The following is a 21,588-nucleotide window of genomic DNA, read 5'->3' on the forward strand; positions in this document are numbered from 1 at the left end:
AAGACTCTTTTTCTGCCTCTAGTTATAACAGTAACTTCTAAGGTTTCATGGAAGTCAATTATTAGAAACTGGAGAAAGACTAGGAAAGAAAGCCAGAGACACTGCATGTGTATTTTGAACTCCAGATGAAAAACTTGGTGTGAAGACGACTCTAAATAGTAATAAAATGCATATGATAAAAAGGCGTAAAATATATAATATCATAATTTCTCTACCTTTAATTCCGCCTCTACTCCCACAAGGTCAAGGAGAAAGCTTGCTTTCTGTTACCATAGATTAATTTCTAAGATGTCTTTTACAAAACAAAATGTACTGACAAACAAAAGCAACCCAAATACGAAGGTCATGTCTGCAAATGCGATGGAAGACTGAACGTTCAGGCCTTTGTGTGAGCCCCTGCAGCTCGCCCCTGCAGCCCCGAGGAAGATGGTTTACATGTTTTAGGATTTTCAAGGATCTTCTGACCTTGAGATACTTTAACCTTTAAATTCTTTAATTATAGGATTATGGTCTGTACACAGCGAAGTTGCCGACTAAGACTTACTGCAGCTCTCCAAGTGCTTTTACACTTAACGATCCTAGTGGAGCCCTATCCTTCCCCCTTATGTGGGAGGAATTCAGAGGTTCACACCAGGAAACTAGAGCTCGCATACAGGAGGGCCCAGACCGCAGGCCCCGTGCCTTCTATTTCCCACTTGTGTCTTGAAAACAAAAACATTTTTTCACATACAATATAAGAAAAACATAAAGCATTCACTACTTCTAGCAAACCTGAAACAACATTTACCTGACATTTTTGAAGTGTACAAAAAGCCCCCGAGTAGAATACCTGGGTCGACAGTATTTGCAGTGCCTAGCCCCGAGCCACATTCCTTCAGTGAGGAAAAGAAAGTGCAGTGTGACTCTCACTGAAATAGCAACTGTACACCTGTGGGTTTCTAACTGAGAGATGGAAACTTTCTTCTTCCAGTGTGTAGACTAAATATCATGTGACCATGACTAAGACGAGGACACTCTCCCTTCAGCTGAAGTGTATCTGTGGGTGAGGTAAGAGCACAGAGAGCCAGGGAGAGGAGTGTGGGCATGCGCTCCACAAACACTATGCAACTGGCTTAAAACGTAGAGTGAGTAGACACAGTTAAAAAAATTGAGGAGGAGGAAAACCAAAAATTGTTAGCTGGCGAGTATGTGAAGAGGCAATGGCCATCATAAAAGTCCCCACAAGTGCCTGAGCAGCGAAACTTCAGAGCAGACAAACATCAAGGGAATCTATGTCTTCACTTGCAGGAAGCCATTTTAAGAAACGGCTCAATTTTTATGAATTAGATGCTTCAAAACAAGGCCAAGCCTGAGCAAAAAAAAAAAAAAAAAAAAAAAATTCTTAAATCATTTTCACTCCATAAATTTCTTATATCCTTCAATATGATTTTTTTCCAACCTCAGAAGGACATAAACTCAAGACAAATAACAAAAATGAAACTATTTTTACACGTGGTCTACTGCCCACCAGGTTTATACTACATTGAAATCAATAGCAAAGTCTGGTATAGTCCATCCAAGTCCTACTTTAACTCCTGGTACAAGAAAACTTAAAATAGTTGACAGAACACACATCCTCAGCTGCTATTACCCAGCTGGAAAACCTCACCCTGGAGATCAGACCTGGCACAGTCCCCATCACCACCAGCTGAATGCCCTGAAAAGCTGTGTGCAAAGTCAAAAGTGCCTAACCCACTTTAAGCTGTGCTCTGAACCTCGCCGATACAGAACTGGATAAAAGACAGTAAGAATAGCATGAAAAGAAACGGAAGATTCACGGAGAAAGAAATGAGATGTCAGAACCGTTCTGTATCATCTCAAGTTACCAACTGATTTTAGTTTGGCAAAGCACAAAACTGACGTGTTTTATTCAAATATTGTTGTAGCCCTAGGGCCTAAGTATAAAATATCTAGTTCAGTCGGTAGTGTTATATTATACAGCCATGAACTCCCCCTGAGCATAAACTTTAAGAGGGCAATGAACAGAGGGGAACCGGTTTATTCTGGAGTCATCACCTTGAGGTTGGGCTTTGGTTTCCTCAGGAAATACCGTTGCTCATTGTCGGCTTCTCCCCCTTGATGTTTGATGTACACCAGGAAAGTACATTCATAAAGGACGTTTCATTTAGGAATGAATTAGCTACTGTAAGGCCCAAGGAATTGTGGGTCATACCTGAGAAATGAGCACACCATGGGGAAACCCAGTAAAATGCACACTGCTTACTGATGCCAAGTAGACTGAGCAGTGCAGATGAGGACCGCAGTCTCTGCCCAGCCACTGGAGAGGTCACGTGACTTCTGACCACCAGACGGTCAGGCGGTGTGTGAGCAACCAGGGGAAAGTTTACTATTTATGAGCAAACAATTTAACATTAAAACAGAGATGGCTTTTTGACTATGGCAATTAGCTTCTTCATGTTCCAAACACCAAGTAACATTTTCCCATTAATTTTTAAACCAATGTGGCTTTAACTTAAAATAAACTGTACATCAAAAGAATGGAAAATAAACAGCCAGGAACACAATTTGACGAATTGGATTTATTTAGTTTATTTATCTAAACAGGGACCATTGGATCTCTTTAATAGGCTGACAGTTGCACTGGGCTGGTTAATAAAACATTCAACACAGTGTCTTCAGCCAATATAGAAATGCAAATCCCATCAGAAATATTTTATTCATGAGGCAGTAATTTCTGTTCCTACCACAGTCGCTTCCTTCCTTCCTTTTCTTTCTTTTCTGTTTTTAATGGCGCTCTGCAAACAAACAGTGCCATCTAGTGACTAATGAGAGAGTCCAGTCAGTCACAGGCTTAGCGTTAATCTGACACATTTTTAACTCATTTTTCTTATTTCAAGTGAGATGACAGATACAAGTAAACAGAAAGGTTGAAAGCAGCTTCCCATTAAGAAATATTATAACTTAGAAAACTTCTAAAACCATAAACCATATACATGTACACATGAGAGCGCACACACACACACACACACACACACACACACACACACACACCAATTTACCACTCTATCTAGAAAATACATACTTCATCTATTTAGAAAAATCAAAATGTTATAAAGCCTAAATAAAAAACTGGCTCTTAATGGTACCATAATTTTAATTTCTTTTTTTAGAAAAAAACATTGTCACATAAGGAAATCTTTTTAATTAAACAACAAAACCCATGTCAGACTCTGACAACACAGAAAGACAGGTAAGTTTACACAGGATGCATATGCGCGTGCACACATATCTGTACCAGGGCACGCATGGCCTGTCTGCCATGGCTTCGGTGAATATAGAAGTTGTTTGTTGGTCATCAAAGTCCACAGTACCTAAGGACTAAGGACCTAATATTCTCAAGACTGAGGATAAAATTACTCACACTGGAAAATGTCAAAGCCTCCTAAATCAAGGAAATCTATTATGGCCCACCTCAAAAGTTAGCACTAAGTCCCAACAATACAATCCAGTGTGCCAAGATCACACTACTACTTCACTGAAGAACACGTGACGGGGACGGTCAAGGGCATGAACCTGTGATATTTCCTATGTGGGGAGGCCAGAGCAATGCACAGCTCGCCTGCTTCCCTGGAGGCAGGGTTATGGTTGCCTTCCTAAGACAATGTGTGTGCACCACTTGTGCTCAACTTTGTAGGGCTACCAAGATTAAGAGTCTAAAACAAAAATCTTACTAACAAAGATGGCTGCTTGCACAATAGCTTTCTAACCACTTGCCCTGGTGCAGTCTGACAAAATCCTCTTCTGTAGAAGGATCATGTGTGCACACATGCACATGCTTTCCCTGACAGGTCACAGGCTGGGGCAAGTGCCTCAGAGAAAGAGTCTGTGGTTTCAGTGAGTTCAGAGTTCAGCAAGCTTGGGGAACCACAAATGTCTGCCAGCCTTGTCACGGCTGTGACTCTTCCTGGGGAGGAGGCCCTTAGAAAAAGAATCCCAGCTGCATCCCACCCTGGAGTCGGTGAAAGCCCCAGTCACAGAGACTTCTCCTCAACTGTTTGAGACTTCAATGAGTGACACACTTTAGAAGGAGTGGAGGTGCTCAGCTCCCGTCCACCCCCGGTTGTTATTTCTCGGTGCAGAAGTGACTGTCAGTGAGCATGTGAGGAGAAGCCAGAACAAACCACCTAGTGGTGAGCTGCAAAGCTGGAAACTCTTTATTGATCTATCTTTTTAGAAATGATACCGATTAAAAACCCTACTGGAATATATTCACCGCAGCACAGTAAGTTGTGAAGGAAATAAATAGAAATATACAGGTATCCAGCCAATGTTAGGATCGTTGAAAAAACAACATGCTTCCATTAAAATGATCTAGAGATTATGGAAATTTAAACTGTAACATTAGAACACATATTTATAGAATGTGGACAGTGTGACATCATTGCTATGGAAACTATTTACAGGAAAGGAGGGATTAGAAAACAGCCGCCCACCAGCATTTCTGACCTCAGCCATTCTGACTGGTGTGAGGTGGAATCTCAGGGTCATTTCGATTAGCATTTCCCTGATGACTAAGGATGTTCAACATTTCTCTAAGTGCTTCTCAGCCATTTGCAATTCCTCGGCTGAGAATTCTCTATTTAGCTCTGTACTCTACTTTTTAATAGGGTTAGTTGGTTCTCTGGAGTCTAACTTCTTGAGTTCTTTGTATATTTTGAATATTAGCACTCTATCGGATGTAGGGTTGGTAAATAGATATTGGTGAGAATGTGGAGAAAGGAACACTCCTCCATTGTGGTGGGACCACAAGCTGGTACAACCACTCTGGAAATCAGTCTGGAGGTTCCTGAGAAAATTGGACATAGTACTATACCACTCCTAGACTCAGCTATACCACTCCTGGGCATATATCCAAAAGATGTTCCAACATACAACAAAGACACATGCTCCATTATGTTCATAGCAGCCTTACTTAAAATAGCCAGAAGCTGGAAAGGACCCAGATGCCCTTCAACAGAGGAATGGATTCAAAAAAATGTGGTACATCTACACAATGGGGTACTACTTAGCTATCAAAAACAGTGACTACATGAAATTCATAGGCAAATGGATGGAACTGGAAAATATCATCCCGAGTGAGGAAACCCAATCACAAAAGAACACACCTGGTATATACTCACTGATAAGTGGATATTAGCCCAAAACCCATAATGCCCATAATACAACCCATAGAACATAAGAAGAAAGAAGTGGATGCTTCAGTCCTGCATTGAGGGGAGAACAGGATGATTGTGGGAGGTGGAGGGAAAGGGGGACTGGGAGGGAGAAAATAAAGGGGGCAGCATCAGGATCTGGAGGAGAGGTGAGAGAGGTACAGAGGGTCAGGAAATCCAACAAAAGCATGTAGCAGGGGGGATGAGGAACTGGGGGTAGCCACTGGAGGGTCCCAGACACTAGGGCAACGTGAGGCTCCCAGGACCCAATGGGGATGTCTTTAGCTGAAATGCACAGAGAAGGAGAGATAGATCCTGTAGAGACCACCTCCAGTAGATAGGCAAGGCCTCCCGGTCGAGAGATGGGGACACCCACCCATCTCAAAGTTTTTAACCCAGAAACATTCCTGTCCAAAGGAAGAACAGAGACAAAAAGTGGAACAGAGACTGAAGGAAGGGCCAACCAGGAACTGCCCCACTTGGGGATCCATCCTGTCTGCAGACACCAAACCCAACACTGTTGCTGGAGGCAAGAGGCTCTTGCTGACAGGAACCTGGTGCGGTGGTTCCTGAGTCGGTCCAGCCAGCAACTGACCAATGCAGATGTGGATGCTTGGAACCAACCATCAGATGGAGCTCAGGGAACCTGGTGGGGGAGCTGGTGGGAGGACTGGAGGAGCCGAGGGGATTGCAACTCCATTAGAAAAACAACATAGGCTGGCCTGACCACCCAGTTCTCCCAGAGTCTAGACCACCAACCAAGGAGTGTACCTGGAGGGGACCATAGCTCCAGATACATATGTAGCAGAGGATGGCCTTGTCTGCCAGCAACCGGAGGGGAGGCCCTTGGTTCCAGGGAGGTTTGATGTACCAGCATAGGGGAATGCTGGAACAGTGGGGCAGGAGAGTGTGGGTAGGTGGAGGAGCACCCTCATACAGGCAAAGGGGAGGAGGGAGGGCAGATGTGGGGTGGGGGTAACTGGGAAGTGCAATATCATTTGAGATGTAAATGAATGGGATGATTAAAAAAAAAGAAAACAACCATCGCTTCTCGGCCTTTTGGCTAACATCAAATGTAGAAAAGAAAACCACCAACCAAAATACAAACATGATCCTCCTGGAGCAATAAGGCTAAGTCGATTTTGTTTTTTAAAATCTTTTGGAATGTTCAGACATTTCATGTAGAGAGAAGGGTATAACTGTTATAAACGGCAGACACGTTATGTGTACATGATGAGGGACGTCTCTTTGCTCAGATGCTTCTGTCAAGTCCAGTGTTACTGGTCTGGGGCTGCTCAGAGATTTATCATGACCATAAGGAAATGTTAATAAAAAGAGGCTTTTTATTTTTAAATACTGGTATCCAATGTGGGACCAGGGCTGTACCTGAGAGCACCCAACCGTATCAAGCCAAGGCTTACAGAAAAGCTACGAAGATGGCATATGTGCGTCTATATGCAGGGTCTGACTTAACACGGCTGCCATTGTGTCTACATGCAGGGTCTGACTTAACACGGCTGCCATTGTGTCTACATGCAGGGTCTGACTTAACACGGCTGCCATTGTGTCTACATGCAGGGTCTGACTTAACATGGCTGCCATGCAGCTGGCCAAGTTCTCTTTTTTATTAGAGTAAGCAAGTTTGATTACAAAAGCAAAAATAGAAGTTATTCTTCTGACCTACAATCTTGCTGGAACAGCGAATCTTACAAGATCCGTCAATTTAAGAACAGTCTTCCATGTGCAGGGAAAGGGAAGTGAGCTGCTAGGCACAGCTTACGGAAATTAGGGGCTACAGGTTAGAGGCAGTTCTTGCTTTTTGGTCTCTCAGGCACAGTAAATCTACACTTTAAACGCAATGTTAACCACCACACTAGCTCCTGTACTTGTTAGAATGCATGTATGTTGCTGAAGAAGGTTCACATATGTGATAACTATTACATATTACAGCTGGGACCACCCACACCTCTGAACATGCTTCAGTGGTTTCATAAAGTTCCCACAAAAACAGATGTCTGCTGGCTCAGGATGCCACATGTACAAGGAAGATAGACTGTAAACAGAAGTATTCAACTCTTGACCTTTTGACTAAAACAAAGTCAAATTTAAATTGCTCCTTCTCATTCACACTTTAGTCTCAGAAGCAGGAAAGAACATGAAAAAGAAAAATAGAGGGTGTGCACAAGCCGGCCTGCACCTGTATAGAGACAGTGCGGGTAACAGAGGGCGTGCACAGGCTGTCCTCCAACCAGCCAGCAGCTGTGGGGAGACACGGTGCAGCTGACCACAGCCTCCTCTGAGCCTGACCTAGGGGACTGAGCCAGCAGTCTGCAGGGAGCTGAATCTCGAGGCGCTCTCAGTCCACCTCACTGCTGACTGTTGATCAAGGGCCATTCTCTGAGGTCCACAGCTCTGCGCTGGACCAGCCTAACAATCACATCATATAGCCTTCCAGACAGGGAAGGACAGCTTACAGGTACCAGTGACCTGGGAGAGGAGTGAACGTAGACAGGGGCCAGAGTGCTGCTTCCAACGGCCATCACAGTCTAACCCATCTATGCTGTGTGCTGTCCTAAAGCAAGTACAGCTTTGTCATAAAATAAGTACAATGACACAAATCAACCACAAGATGGTGCTAGCACCACAATGCAACACCAGAGATGCCAAGCACTCGACAGACCTTCCCAGTTCTATCAGACTCAGCCTAAGAGCTTATACATGTTTGTAACTTAAACAACAACAACAACTCTCAGAGGGGTTTATTTATTTGTGTTTTGTTAAGATACAATCTTAAATCTGAGGGGGGAAAGCCCAACAACCCTGGGTTCAGTACTTTTCTCCTTTCACTGGTTCATTTCTTTTGACTATTCTGACATCATGGTCTCTGTGGGCTAACCTCGTGTGCATCTCCCTCTCAGGGACTGAACTGCTATCACCTGCTAACCCTGAACCAACTATCACACGTGTGTTTGTTTTTCAAGCCCTAGGGAAGCTCATGCCAATACTGAAAACGTACATCTCAAGGGCAACAGAATGCATGTGTATTTTCGCCTTCTCTGGTGTTCCCCCTCCAAGTTCCATGTTAGAATCCCAACTGCACACGAGTACCGGCATCGCGATGGTTCCAACTCCAGCTGGAACTAAGGGCAGGGTTTGCCACACAGTAGGACTAGATAAGACCTGTTGAAGAAACTCTGAGGTCCACCTGAGCCTCCTTGGTTCCATGGCATGGTATGTTGAAACCCATAATCCACAGCGATGAAATGAAACCGCACACGCTAAAGAACTGTACAAACTGTCAACCACAGGAGCTAAGACACAACACGACGTGTTCTCTCTCACTGCAGAAACAGATGTCAGCCGGCAGAAACACCAGCACAACAGTGATCTCCAGAGACAGGAAGGGGAGAGGTGGGCAAAGAGAAATTAGGAGGGGCTAGGTATGGACAAGAAGAATGTTGTGGGGATTAGGAGTCAGAGACAGAGAGTAGATGGACTTGACCTATGCAGAGAGCATGTGCATGTATGGAAATGCCATGATGAATCCTATTAACATATTAAATTCATATGCATGAATTAGAAAACATTTTAATCTTAAAAACAAAAAGAACTGGTTCAGGGCTCAGTGGTTAAGAGCACTGGCTGCTCCCCCAGGGGACCCAAGTTCCCAGAACCCTCTTGGCAGCTCAATTACATATCTGTAACTCTAGTTCCAGGGCATCCCATGTCCTCCTCTTCCTCTGCTGGCCCGACATGGATGTGGTGCACAGACATACATGAAGGCAAAATACTATGCACATTACTTTAAAATGTTTCAACGCCAAGCATGGTAGAGCACAGCTTTAATCCTAGCACTGGGAAGTGAAGGCAGGGGTATCTCTGTGCACTCAAGGGTAGCCTGGTCTACACAATGAGTTCCAGGTGAGCCACAAGTACATAACAAGACTAACCCAGCCACCCCCCACAAAAGAAATAGCAACTAAGTAAATCGCTAAAAGCACTGGGGAAAGATGTCTCCTCTCGAATGAAGTTTAAGTTTGTAGTTCCTGATCCCATTTTTCATTGTGGAAGGAAGTATAATTGAAAAAGGAATACTCATCCAAAAATAGAATTTCCTAAAGTCAAGGAGCCTGCCCGATACTAATCTCCTTGGGAAACAAGTATATTAAACATGGGTTAGGTGGTGTAGTGAACTATGGAAGTGATGTACTTTAGCATCCAAAAAGGTTAACAAGCAAAGTTCCAAATGAAACTCATGACCTGAATTGAGCTCTATCTCCTCAGGTTTCCATGCTGAAGCCTCAGCTCCCATCACACAGCATGTGGCTGTGTTGGCGAATAGGTGGCCACTAGTGAGTACAGGAGACTGCAGAGACAGGAAGCAGCTATCCACAAACAGGAGAGAAGTCTTATAACAAACGAGGTGACCTCGCCACACCTTTTATGGCCTCCAGACATAAGGCTCTGTTAAGCCAACCCTCCTAAATGACACATTTGTGGCTGGGTTTAGGGTGGTTTCTTTGGGTTAGGCACTCAAAAGAAAAGGTGTCTTCAAAAGTATTCCATAAAAATGAGACAAGTGATTCCAGAATAATCTAACGTGTTCTGCTGTCACCACCACTTATCACTGAACAGCAGAATCTTTAAGTATAGGGTTAACAAGTTAGCTGCTTTTGGTTCACCCATATAGGGTACAAATTATTAAATCAGTGCAATTTTCTCCCAGCCTCACAATCCTTCTGAGTGAGCAGTCACCCTTTAGTAGAACAGTTGAAGGTTTGATCTGGCAGAGCACAGGAATCAATGACAGACACTCAGAACCATCACAGTCCCCAGCCCTGATGGTGCCTTCTTTAAAAATAGGAGCACAGTGGCATTTACATCTCAGTGACTTGTGACTGGAACTTAAATGATCCTCCCAAAGCCCACAAGTTCAGTCCTCCACAAAGAACACTGCTTCACTTTAGCACTGCTCCACATCAAGATGCCCTGCCTTCCCTTCAGCCCAGGAACAAGAGCCATCGATGGAGACCTCTGAGACTGATCTACATCAGCCTGACCTCCTTACTCCCAGCTCTGTCGGTCTTCTGTCATGATGCTTGGCTAAGGCAGTGACTAATGAGTCATCTCTTTCCTCACTCAGATGGGAAATCAGGATGTTGCTGAGCCTAAGAGCATTTCCCTTTACCACGCCTTCCCGGGCAGACAGGGACAGCACACTCTGCAAGGTGTGCTTCCAAAGAAGCAGCTAAGGGAGAACCGAGAACCAGGAGAACCAGAGGGGCCTTCTAAGTTCTTGACTTCCTCTGTAAAGGTGCAGATCCCAGATTCACAAACACAGCAGATTCACAGTTCAGAATAGAACTGTGTCAATCACATGTAAGGGCCATGTTTTTTACCTGCACATTCTTTATTTTAAATGTGAAAATTATTTATTTGTTGAATAAATTATTGAAGAGTATTAATCTACAGAAATCTTAATTGCAATGCTCACGTACACAATTGTTGGCACTGCATTACTTTCTCTATCTCTTTATCATTTACAGTATTATCAGTGCTCGTACCTGAATTCTACAACGGTAGTGAAATCCAAATGACAACTGCGGTACACTTGGCCTCCTGTCGAATTCCATCCTACAAATCAACAGCTCTCTGTTCTCCCTACCCCTCCCCAGAAGTCCATTTTCCTTTTTGTTTCTGGGTCTGACCACTCTAGAAACGTCATACAAGGCAACACATGCCTCATCTGCCTTTTGGGACTGACCTGTTTCCCTGTGTCTATGGCCCTCAAGGTCCACTGGGCTGTATCACAAGGCTGAGCGTTCCTTCCTATGCAGACTTTAGTGGGTCTCTTAGGCCAGCAGAGGGTGCGTTAGCTGCTGCTGTGAAATGCTCTGAAATCGGACCACTTCGAATCTGAGCTCATCTTATACATGTATAACCAAGAGGACTTTTTTGTTTTGTTTTGGGGTTTTAGGATTTTGTTTTGTGCTGGTTTGGTTTTGGTTTATAAGACAAAATTTCTCTGTGTGGCCCTATATGTCCTGAAAGTCACTTTGTAGACCAGGCTGGCCTCAGCCTCAGAGACCCACCTGCTTCTGCTCTTCGTGTGCTGGAATTAGATGTGCGCTCTACCACCACCTGGCTGATCGCTCAATTGTCCTTCCCACTGTCAGTATTAATCATCTTAACATTGTTCTTTTCTATTTCTTTTAGTAAATTTCCTATAAAGTGGTAGGGCCTCTCACTGAACGCAGTGTTCAAACTGGCTAGGATGGCCGACCAGCTCTACAGATCTTCCTCTCTCCATGCCTTGACCCTCTGACTTCCCTACCCCACCATCCCCCCCCCAACCCCCCAAATACACACACTACCAGGATTAGAGACTGTACAGCCTCGCCCGTCGTTTACGTGAAACTTGGGTCTTCGGGCTTGTAAGGCAGCCGACTCACGGGACATCCTCTCAGGCTTGTGAACTATAAAGGACTAGAAAACTAGGTGTTGACATTCTAACCAATGCTAAATACTAGCAAGTATTGTGTAGACTTGAAGACTGTGTGATTTGGCTCTAGCTAGAGCCATGTCCCCCAAACACCACCATGGCTACCTCTAGCCCCTGTGCCCTCCAAGTCCTAAACGGGTCTGCTCATCCTCTGCAGGAGAGCCCCAAGACTGCTCATTTAATGCTGACTGTGGCAAGGGGAGGAAACAGTGAAGAATGTGCCAACAGTGAAGTAAACACTCCAGGGATGAGAGGGCAGAACGAACTCACAAAATCCGTTTCCAGTTTCCCCATTTCTTGCTTGTAGCTCCTCATTCTGTTGCTGTACATTCCTCGACTTTGGGGTGGGATTTCTCGAACTTCCAAGTCCATCTGTTCAAGCTAAGGTGGGGAAGAAAAAAATGTGAACCATGTTAGTATTCTTTATTTGCCCAAATGTTATGGCTAAAAGTCCTGGATTCTAACTCCTAAGTGCAGAGCTGAGAAAGTAGGCCCACGGTACGGGCAGCTCCCGATCAGTGACTTCAGGACTGCTTTAGAGCTCACTTCCTCATCAGCTCAGGAAGCAGCTAAAGAATGATAGGGCTGCCACACTGTGTGCTTTGTCAAGGGTTTGTTTTGAAAAACGTGCATTAATCAGTCCCCATCATTAATCTGTTCTCAGTGTCCTGGGAGCAGCCCAGTGTTTAGTCCAACCTGATCCGGTCTTCTGACCATGAGTGTCCAACAGGAGATTGTTTCCTGTGACTTGGGCATGTGGGGAAATCTCTTTGGTAAAGTCTTTCCTCGCTAGGGTAATCACATACAAACAACATGTGACCTCAGCCTCCAGCCAAACCCTTACACACTAAAGCCACACTCACAGATGAGGAGGTAAACTGATACATCAATAGGCTAGCTACACCTTGCTCACTGAAATACAAGGCATGGTTCGGCCATCTGCCACCCTGCTCTCTTCTGGAGCTTTCTAACACATTCGTTCATGACCAACACAAGTTTATCACCTGCTGTACAGTGGTGGAGACAGGATAACTGCAGTAGAATGCAGGTGGACAAAAAAGCCATTGTAGTTAGGATGTGCACTTATATGAGAAAATAAGATACTTTTAATTAGCCCTTTTCAGAGAGTGATCATGGAATGGATGCTGTTACTCATAAATGAGAAGTGGCGACCAACTAAATCACGTACCAAGCGTTTAAAAGTACTTCTCTGAAATCACCAGTGTTTCCTGCTTCTGTGTTTTAGTTCTTAAGTTAGCATACAAAGAGAAGGCTGTACTATGGCATTCTCATACACACTGTGTTCTTACTTGTCCAAGCCCCGTCTCCCTCCTGCTGGCTGACTTCCCACATTAGTCTGTCTTCTCCCATGTCGTGTGCACTCAGTGACCCGCTCTTTCTTTCCCATATCCTTAAGAACTCATTGCTGCTCAGTCACCTTCCTAATCCAGGGCATCTCCCTCTTCTCTCAAATCTAGGAGCTAGAAAACAAGAAATCTTTGTTTCTGAGTCTGGCCCATTTACACTTAGCATAATGGTTTCCGGTTCCACTCACTTTCCTGCAAATGTCACCATGCCATTTTTCTTTACAGCAGATACAATTCCACTATATATGTGCCACATCTCTTTATCCATCATAAGTGGGTGGACGTTAGGCTGCTTCCGTGGCTTGGCTACTGTGCATTGCGCAGCAGTAAATATGGATGTGGGTTGGAGAGATGGCCCACTGGTTAAGAGCCCTGTCTACAGCACTGATTACTCTTCCACAGGTCCTGAGTTCAAATCCCAGCAACCACATGGTGGCTCACAACCATCTGTAATGAGATCTGATGCCCTCCTCTGGTGCATCTGAAGACAGCTAAAGAGTACTTATATATAATAAATAAATCTTTAATTTAAAAAATGGATGTGTATCTCTGTGGCAGGACATAAGTCCACTGGGCATATGCAGTGATGGCAGCCCTGCATCGTCCCGCATTTCTACCTTTAGTGGTTTAAGAATCCTCCACAGTGACTCCCGCATGCCTCTGCCAGCGTCCGTTCATGGCAGCAGAGTTTGGCCCTGTTTCCTTATAAGCTTCACAGTACTGGTCACCTTTTGGTTTTTGTTTTTTAGACAGTGTCCAGGCTGGCCTTGAACTTACTACATACCTGCGGAGAGGATGACTCTCTGCCCTCCTGACCCTTCCTGAGATGACATCATTTGCCCTGCCTGACCTGCTGTCCTCTTGATATTAGCCACGCTGACCAGGTGAAATGGAGCCCACAGTTGCTTTAGTTCGCATCTCCCTGATGGGTAAGGATCCAGAGCGTTTTTACCAGGCTGTCTTTTTACTAGAACTGTTTTTCTGGTGTCTAGTTTTTGGAGGTTTTTGTATTTCCTACATCATAGCCTCCCTTGGCCCCGCCTGAAGTAGAGCTGGCAAAGCCTTTCTCCCATTCTGTCAGGTGTCTCTTCCTTCCGGGAGTTCTTGGCCCTGTGATCAATTTCAGGGCATCTTATCTGTCAGAATTATATTCTGTGATGTTAGAGTCCTTTTAGAAGGCCCTGCTTCTGTCTGTATCTTAAAGTGTTTTCCGAGTTAGAGAGACAACTTAGGGGTAGAGACACTTGCTGCTTTCCAGAGGGTCTGGGTTTGCTAGAATCTCTGTCAGGAGACTCGAAGCCTCCTGTAAATCCAGCTTCAAGGGATCTGACACCATTTACTGGTCTCTGTGAGCATCCACACACGTGTGAGCACAACAACAACAACAACAACACACACACACACTCAAATAAATCTTTTAAAAAGTATTTTTCAAATGCTTGCCCTAGCAGTGTCAATTTTTGTAGACATTTGGTTCATTTTCAACTGACTTCTGTGCAGAGAGGTAAGGCTGAAGTCTTTCTTCTAGAAGTGAAATGCAGTGTTCACAACACCACTTGCTGTAGAGGCTGCGTTACTTCACGCTGCTTCTGATGCCCGTGTGAAGAAGGATGGGTAGCTATAGCTGTGAGTTTACTTCTGGGTCCTCCATTCTAGTCCTGGTGGTCCACACGGCTGTGGAGCCCACTACCTTAGTTACTATGGCTCTGCAGTATAATTTGAAATTGGATTTCATGATGCTTTGAGCATTGTTGTTTCTGCTCAGAGTAATGCTTTGGCTGCATGGGGTTCTTTGTGCATCCATATGAATTTTGGATTGCTCTTTCTAGCTTTGTGGAGAATGACACTGGGGTTTTAATGGGAAGTACATTGACTGTGTAGATAATTTGTAACAATATAGTCATTTTCATAATTTTGTCACTCCATAAGCACAGGTCTCTTCAACATCTTCAGTGTCGTAAAGTTTAGTACAGAGGTGGTTCATCTCCTTCACAGGTTTGTTCCCATTCATTTTCTTACTTTGAAGAATTGTGAATGGGAAATCTTTCCTGATCTTTCTTGGCAATTTCATTCATTCATTACTGACTTGTGCATCATGATCTTCTATCTGACAGCTTGGCTGCAAATGCACAGCAGATCTAGTGGAGTCTTTAAAACAGGGCTATGTCATCTTGAAAGGGTGAGTTTGGCCTCTTCCTTTCCCAGTTGTACTCTTCATTTTGTTCTCATCAGATTGTTCTAGCTAAGACTCCAGCACTGCACTGAACAGGACTAGAGAGAGGGCGTCTTTGAAAATAGTTAACTGCTGGCAAAGTGACATGCGTCTTTTTGGAATTCAGAAGAGCAACATAGATTCGTTTTGTTTTCACAATACTCACGTAGCCACTGAAGAGTAGAAGACATGGTCAGTACAAAAAGTACAGTGTCCACAGACTACGATAAACCATGATTGGCAGTGACATAAAAACTACCAAGCTTTCTGTTAGGTTCCTCATCAAAAGAACAGCATATAATATAAATTATCATCCAAACTGATAAACTGACCGGCTTTCTCTCAGTGTCAAGTAAACAGAACATCTTCAGGTGGTAAAGAAAAATAGCAGTTCTGAAGAGGAGAGCAAGCTGCCAGGGAGAGCAGTGTGAAAAGGCATCAACATCACTTCTTGGCATCTCAGCTAAGATCAAGTAAAACAAAATCTCAAGACCAAAGACCTGACCAGCTGGGTCCTTTATAGTCATCCTAGCAACTGGAGGGAACAAGTGTCCTGATGGGCTGCTCACATCTAAAGTCAGCGTCTGCACATGAAAGCCAAGAGGTTGGGAGAAACACTTAATACAAAGAGAGATCGAAGGAAGAAAAAAGAATGAAGAAGAAAAACAGGCATCAGAATGGTAGAAATGGAGGTGGAGACAGTGGCAGCCACCACAGAACAAAGAAATCATGTGGGATGGAGACAGTTGGCCATTCTGACCATGAGAACCAGAAACAGTGAAAATGCAGGAATGCCTCTGTGGGAGCCAGTCCCCAGAAAGGTCTGCTGTGTAAGCCCGAAGCTGCTGCTGCTTCTGGTGCATGGCTCCATTAACAAATATTCTCACCGAAGCAGCACTGAGAGACATCAGGCTCACCAGGTGCCTCTAGAGAAGCCTCCGCCTTCCCAAAGACTCACAAAGTCCTTGAGCTGCCTGATGGTCCAAGGAGGTCCTGCAAAAAAAACAGCCTCCAAGAAGCCTGCATCCCTAGCCATGTCTACAAGAGCTACAAGAGCAAGTAATAGCAGTTAATGGGAACTCATCACTCTCCCAGCACAGATACTGAAAAACACCAGTGTCTGCCCTTCAGTGCTCAGAAAAGCCACTCGCTCACTTGGTCCATGATACACAGCAACAATCTAACGGTTTCTACAATAGTTGGCTTTTAAAACCCAAAACTGGGGGGCTGGGGATTTAGCTCAATGGTAGAGCGCTTACCTAGGAAGCGCAAGGCCCTGGGTTCGGTCCCCAGCTCCGAAAAAAAGAACCAAAAAAAAAAAAAAAAAAAAAAAAAAAACCCAAAACTGGAATGAAAAACTTCTCTCTCTTTTGCTCACTGACTTAAGGATTGCTATGAAAAAGCAGTGTTTGAGCCAGGACTCTCCATGCACCTCGTCCAGGCACAAAACCCAGAGTGCACAGTAGAGTGTGAGACTTCAGATGGGTTTCCTAGCCTTTCTAAGCCCCAGTCCTCATCTAGAATGGTGGTGACAACAATCCTGGCGTCACCCTCCCATGACTCTCTGATGCTCCTACAGGGTCCCCTGAGCATGAATGTGATGCTCTAACAACACTGTCCACGCTGTGTCTCAAAGTCCATCCACAAAGGGTGACACTAAAGGACGAAATCATAGGTCTCTCTGGACAAGGGCAGCCTTATTCCCAGGCTTCGTGCTCCCAGTGGAAGCGAGAGTTTGCATCCCCCCTGTGGAAACTGGGGCTCGGGAACAGTAAGCAACCAAGATGAAACTCTGGCAGCTACTTCTGTAGTGACACAGGCTTCAGTTTTGGGCTTAGGAGTTGCGTGTCTTGCAGGCTGAGGGAAATAGCTCCGTCAGCAAAGTGCTTGTCACATGAATGCGAGGAGCTGAGCTCTGATCACTAGAACCACACAAAACTTGCTGTGGCAAGATGCATGCCTGTAACTTCAGTAATGTCTGCTTGAAAGTAGACACAGCATCCCTGGACTGGATAGACAAGCCAATGTAGCTCAATCAGTGAGCCTGGGGTCTAGAGGGAGACCCTGCCTCAAAAAATAAGGTGACGAGAATTGAAGAAGATACCTGATAGCAACTTCCGGCCTCCACATCCATATGTACTTATGTGCACATATACACATGGGAACATGTACCCCCACACACGTACACACAATGTAAATGAATATGTAAACACACACATACACAAGAAATCTCCCGTCTTCTGTGGGCATCCACAGAGACTGGCAAGCTTCTTCTGCTTCCATGTGATGGAGATCTCAGACCTTTGTCAGTTATGAAAGACAATCCTGCTCTCTCAGGTGTTGTGAGAAAACTAAGATGACAACACAATATACTTCCCCCAATATGAGGTGTGCTGTGCTATTACCAAATGCTAGCCACTAGGACCATGCACTAAGACACTAGTTCTTGGGAGATGTACTCTGAAGAAATATAAATTAGAGGTTGACATTTGGTGAACCACCTTTATTAAAAAGAAGAAAACCTCTACAAGCTATTAAATGTCCTTTAGTCTGCAAAGGAATGAACTTGCAAAGGAATGAACTGTCACGTGGAAACCTGGTGGTCCATGCATGTCCACAGCATACACAGCAGGCTTTGGGGTCTGGCTCAAGGGGTTGTGTTCAATACACCTCGCAGGCTACGCACCAGTTCTCTGGCCTCTTCGAGCTGTTTCTCCACGTTGGCAACCATTTGCTTCTTCTCATCTAAAACAAGCAATAATATCAGAGAAATAATAATTATACAACACACGATGAATATCAGGGGTTCTCAACCTTCCTAATGCCCTTTACTCAGTTGCGCATGATGTGGTGACCCCAACCATAAAATTATCTTCATGCTACTTCATAACTGTAATCTTGTTATAAGTCATAATGTAAACATCTGTTTTAACTGTTGGTCTTAGGCTGCAAAAGAGTTCCTGATCCACTGGTTGAGAACCACTGCTCTAAAACCTATTTTAATATATCCTTCTCTTTTCTGATCAACCAGATTAGAAAATGTAAAGCAAACAGAACATTCTTTGGTACGTTACAAACTACACTGAACATTGACTCTGCAGGATGTGGAAATTCAACCCAAGGAAGGGCCAAGTTTTTAAGAGGTGTCATATATTTATAAGGGAGACTAATAAGAATTTTGTTCTCTGGAAGATATCATCCCCAAAATGGCAGATACAGTGGCGACCAGAGGGATTTGATAGTCATCATTGTAATAAATTGGAATCACTGACTTGTGACTATAATTTAAAACTCATATGTAAAAACACTTCTCCAAACCGGGCAAGATCTTGTAACTCTTTACTCTGTGCTTTCAGTAATGTTAAGTATAAGGTATGAGGGCTGGAGAAAGAGAGGGCTCAGCAGTTCAGAGCACAGTGTTCCTGCAGGGGACTAGGGTTCAGTTCCTAGCACATATATGGTGGCTGCCAACTGTCTGTAGCTCCAGGTCCAGGACATCTGAGCCTTGTTCTGGCCTCCACCAGCCCTTGAGCATGTGGTGCGCGCACATGCAAACATTTACATACATAAAACAGAAACTTTTAAATGTTTTTAAACTATAAAGGATGATAACTGCAATAGGTATTTAGAGTCTTTGCTTCTGACTCCAAACCCAAGGCCACGGTCTCACATACTGGGTGGGGATCCTGGACAACAAACAGTGTCTTTTTAAAATCTGGCCGGGATTTTCTAAATGGATTGTAAAATGGGGGGAAAAGCAAATAAACAAACAAAACTGGGAAACTCCCAACCAGGGAGTGCTCTGAGTGTCCTCCCGTTACATCCGTACTCCATTTCCTCAGTATTAGCGGGGTCTTCCGAGTAACTTGTTACAGCCCACGGGAGTCTGAGAGCTACTGCTTAGTATTTGTAGGATTCTTGCCTGGATCCTGGAGTACCAAAGGACATTGGGCTTAAAAAGTGAAAGAATCCTTTCTAGTTTTAACCACAAAGATGTGAATAAAGTATGGAATTCAATCAATAAAAAATGATGTGACCCCGGGACTGGTGGCAAATAGATCAGGGCGAGGTGTTAACAGGGAACATTGGCACGTGGAAAGGACAAGACATTTTGCCATTGTTAGATAATTTCAACTATTCTAAAAGTAAAAAGTTTCAGGCCAGGAGTATAGCTGACTGAGTATGCATTTAACAAGAGATAAGGCCTTAGGTCTCACACCCAGTACCACAAATCCAAAATGAAGTCATGACTTAAACTGACTAACCTGTCTAAGAGAACGAGATTCCTCTGGGTTTACAGTGTAGGCGATGTGTACAAATGTAAAAATGAAACGTGTGTGTAGATGCTCACTTGACACAAATTTGTATTCGTTACCCAAAGATGACTAAAATTGCATACATACTTGTGTATAACGCATAACTGGGCTATACATAGCAGCTGACAGCTGTCTCTCCAGTACACCAACTGAAAGGTCTATCTGGCAGCTTCAGTGGTCTCCTAAACTTTGCAGGGTGTGCCGGCTACTCCATCAGACTCAAGGGCCCCTTCCAGGTGATACCTGTTTTGCAGCATCTCTGTTACTCTACTCCCTCCATTACCTTCTCTTGATCACCAGAATCCAATACCATTTCTACTTCCGTGTCCCAAAGCCCTGACTGCCCATTTCTCTTCAGTCGCAGCTTTGCATCAAGAGACTCTAGTTTAGGCACAGAAAGGATGAAAGGAGTGGGAGGTGACACTTCGATGACAGGCCTGAAGAGTTGGATCCTAGCCAGCCCTGCCCACTGCTGACTGAAGCCCTGCAGAGTAACATAAGGGCATCTACCAAGGGCTGGCTAGTTTGCTCTGCTTCCTCTGCCAGTGTGCCGTGCTCCATTCGCATCCTAGTGTGGTGAGACTGAAATGAATGTCCTTCCTTCCCACTCTAGAGATGGAAGAGGCAAGCTTACAGAGTCAACAGTCTGTCCACAGCTACATGTACAGTAAGTTTAGGCACAAGTGGGACCCTAAACAGGTCCAATACCAGCAGCCTGATCTTGATTGCTCTGTCAGGATACATTTTTGATACATTCTAACTGTAACCCTAATGGGATTCACAATTGACCGTGGGCAGATAAAGAAGTAATTGCAAAGTGAAACTCTGCTGAAGACCCTCCAAGATGCCCGCCTGCTGTGATGGAAGCTCCGATTTCTTCTGCTAAGACATTCACTCCCATCACGACAAAACTCAGGAAAGTAACGTGAGCTATAGTCTTGGCTCATCGATTTGCCTGACTTTCCCACAGAATAGTCATCTTTAAATTCAGTAACCACACTGTATTAAGGGACTCACCCATCTGAAGATCACAGCCATTAAACTTAGTTAAGATTCAAACACTTCAAGAGCAAAGTTTTTTTTTAATTGATAAATTATTACAGAGTAATCAGTTTCTTTTTAAAATAAAGTTTCAGGACGTTCTTTTTTGTCTCTTCCCATTCTCTTTGGAAGTCTCCTGAGCATCTGCACAGGCACAGCAGAGAATGGCTCAACTGCACAGAGTCCCAGCACTGCAGCTTAAATAAGCTGTTACCTGGGGGAATGGGCTGCTTTGACTTTAAAATTTGCTCCAATTTTTTAATCTTTTTAGTTCAAATAAATTCCAGCTCCTCTCTAGGTCTTTTTCAGCTGAGTGACACAACCACTCTGATGCTGTGGGGTATTGTACAGTAATTATTGTGTTAATTAATATAATTACTGGTAACTATATAATTCCTGTTAGTTCACAAATTCATGTAAAACTATCTTTTTCTATCAATTAGGAGCAGGCTAAAAAGGGAGCAAGCACATCAAGAGGAAAACCACTGTATTTTCAAGAATCATTTAATTATTCAAATAAGCATACATTTTTTCCCACAGTGCCAACAATACAATCTCCTTTCAAATGAAAAATGACTGCCCTGTGTGGGTCTCACATTACACTAAATATAAGGACAGGGATAACAGTATCTTTATTTTTTTTAAATAATTCAAATGTTTCCTTCTATGTGACAAGAATTTTAAACACAGAGGCAAGAAAACTCAATTGTAACAAAAATCTATTTTATTAGAGTCTTCACAGCTTTGTACCCAGTCTCTCAATACTAAAGCTATTTAAAAGAAAAAAGAGAAAAAAAAAACAATGTTTCTACTGCTAAAAAAGAAACAAACAAAAAACACATTAAAATTCAAAATAAGCAAAATCCAACTGCAACTGAACGTCTGAGGCTCTGGGACTCATTTCAAAGGCAAGATTCTCAGACAACAAAGGCAACAA

General features: G+C 43.9%; 1 protein-coding gene across 5 annotated transcripts in view; it reads right to left on the reverse strand.

Moving 5' to 3' along the window:
• Vti1a (vesicle transport through interaction with t-SNAREs 1A) overlaps window positions 1-21,588 on the reverse strand; it is a 292,766-nt gene that overhangs the window by 269,224 nt on the left and 1,954 nt on the right. For all 5 annotated transcript variants that reach the window (XM_032892326.1, XM_032892327.1, XM_032892329.1 and 2 more), the window contains exons 2-3: window positions 17,981-18,039; window positions 11,986-12,096 (exon numbers count right to left, since the gene is read on the reverse strand). In XM_032892326.1, coding sequence (XP_032748217.1) covers window positions 11,986-12,096; window positions 17,981-18,039 — 170 coding nt within the window. The remainder of the gene's footprint in view (window positions 1-11,985; window positions 12,097-17,980; window positions 18,040-21,588) is intronic.

The sequence above is a fragment of the Rattus rattus genome, chromosome 2 (assembly GCF_011064425.1).
Source record: "Rattus rattus isolate New Zealand chromosome 2, Rrattus_CSIRO_v1, whole genome shotgun sequence".
Lineage (NCBI taxonomy): Eukaryota > Metazoa > Chordata > Mammalia > Rodentia > Muridae > Rattus > Rattus rattus.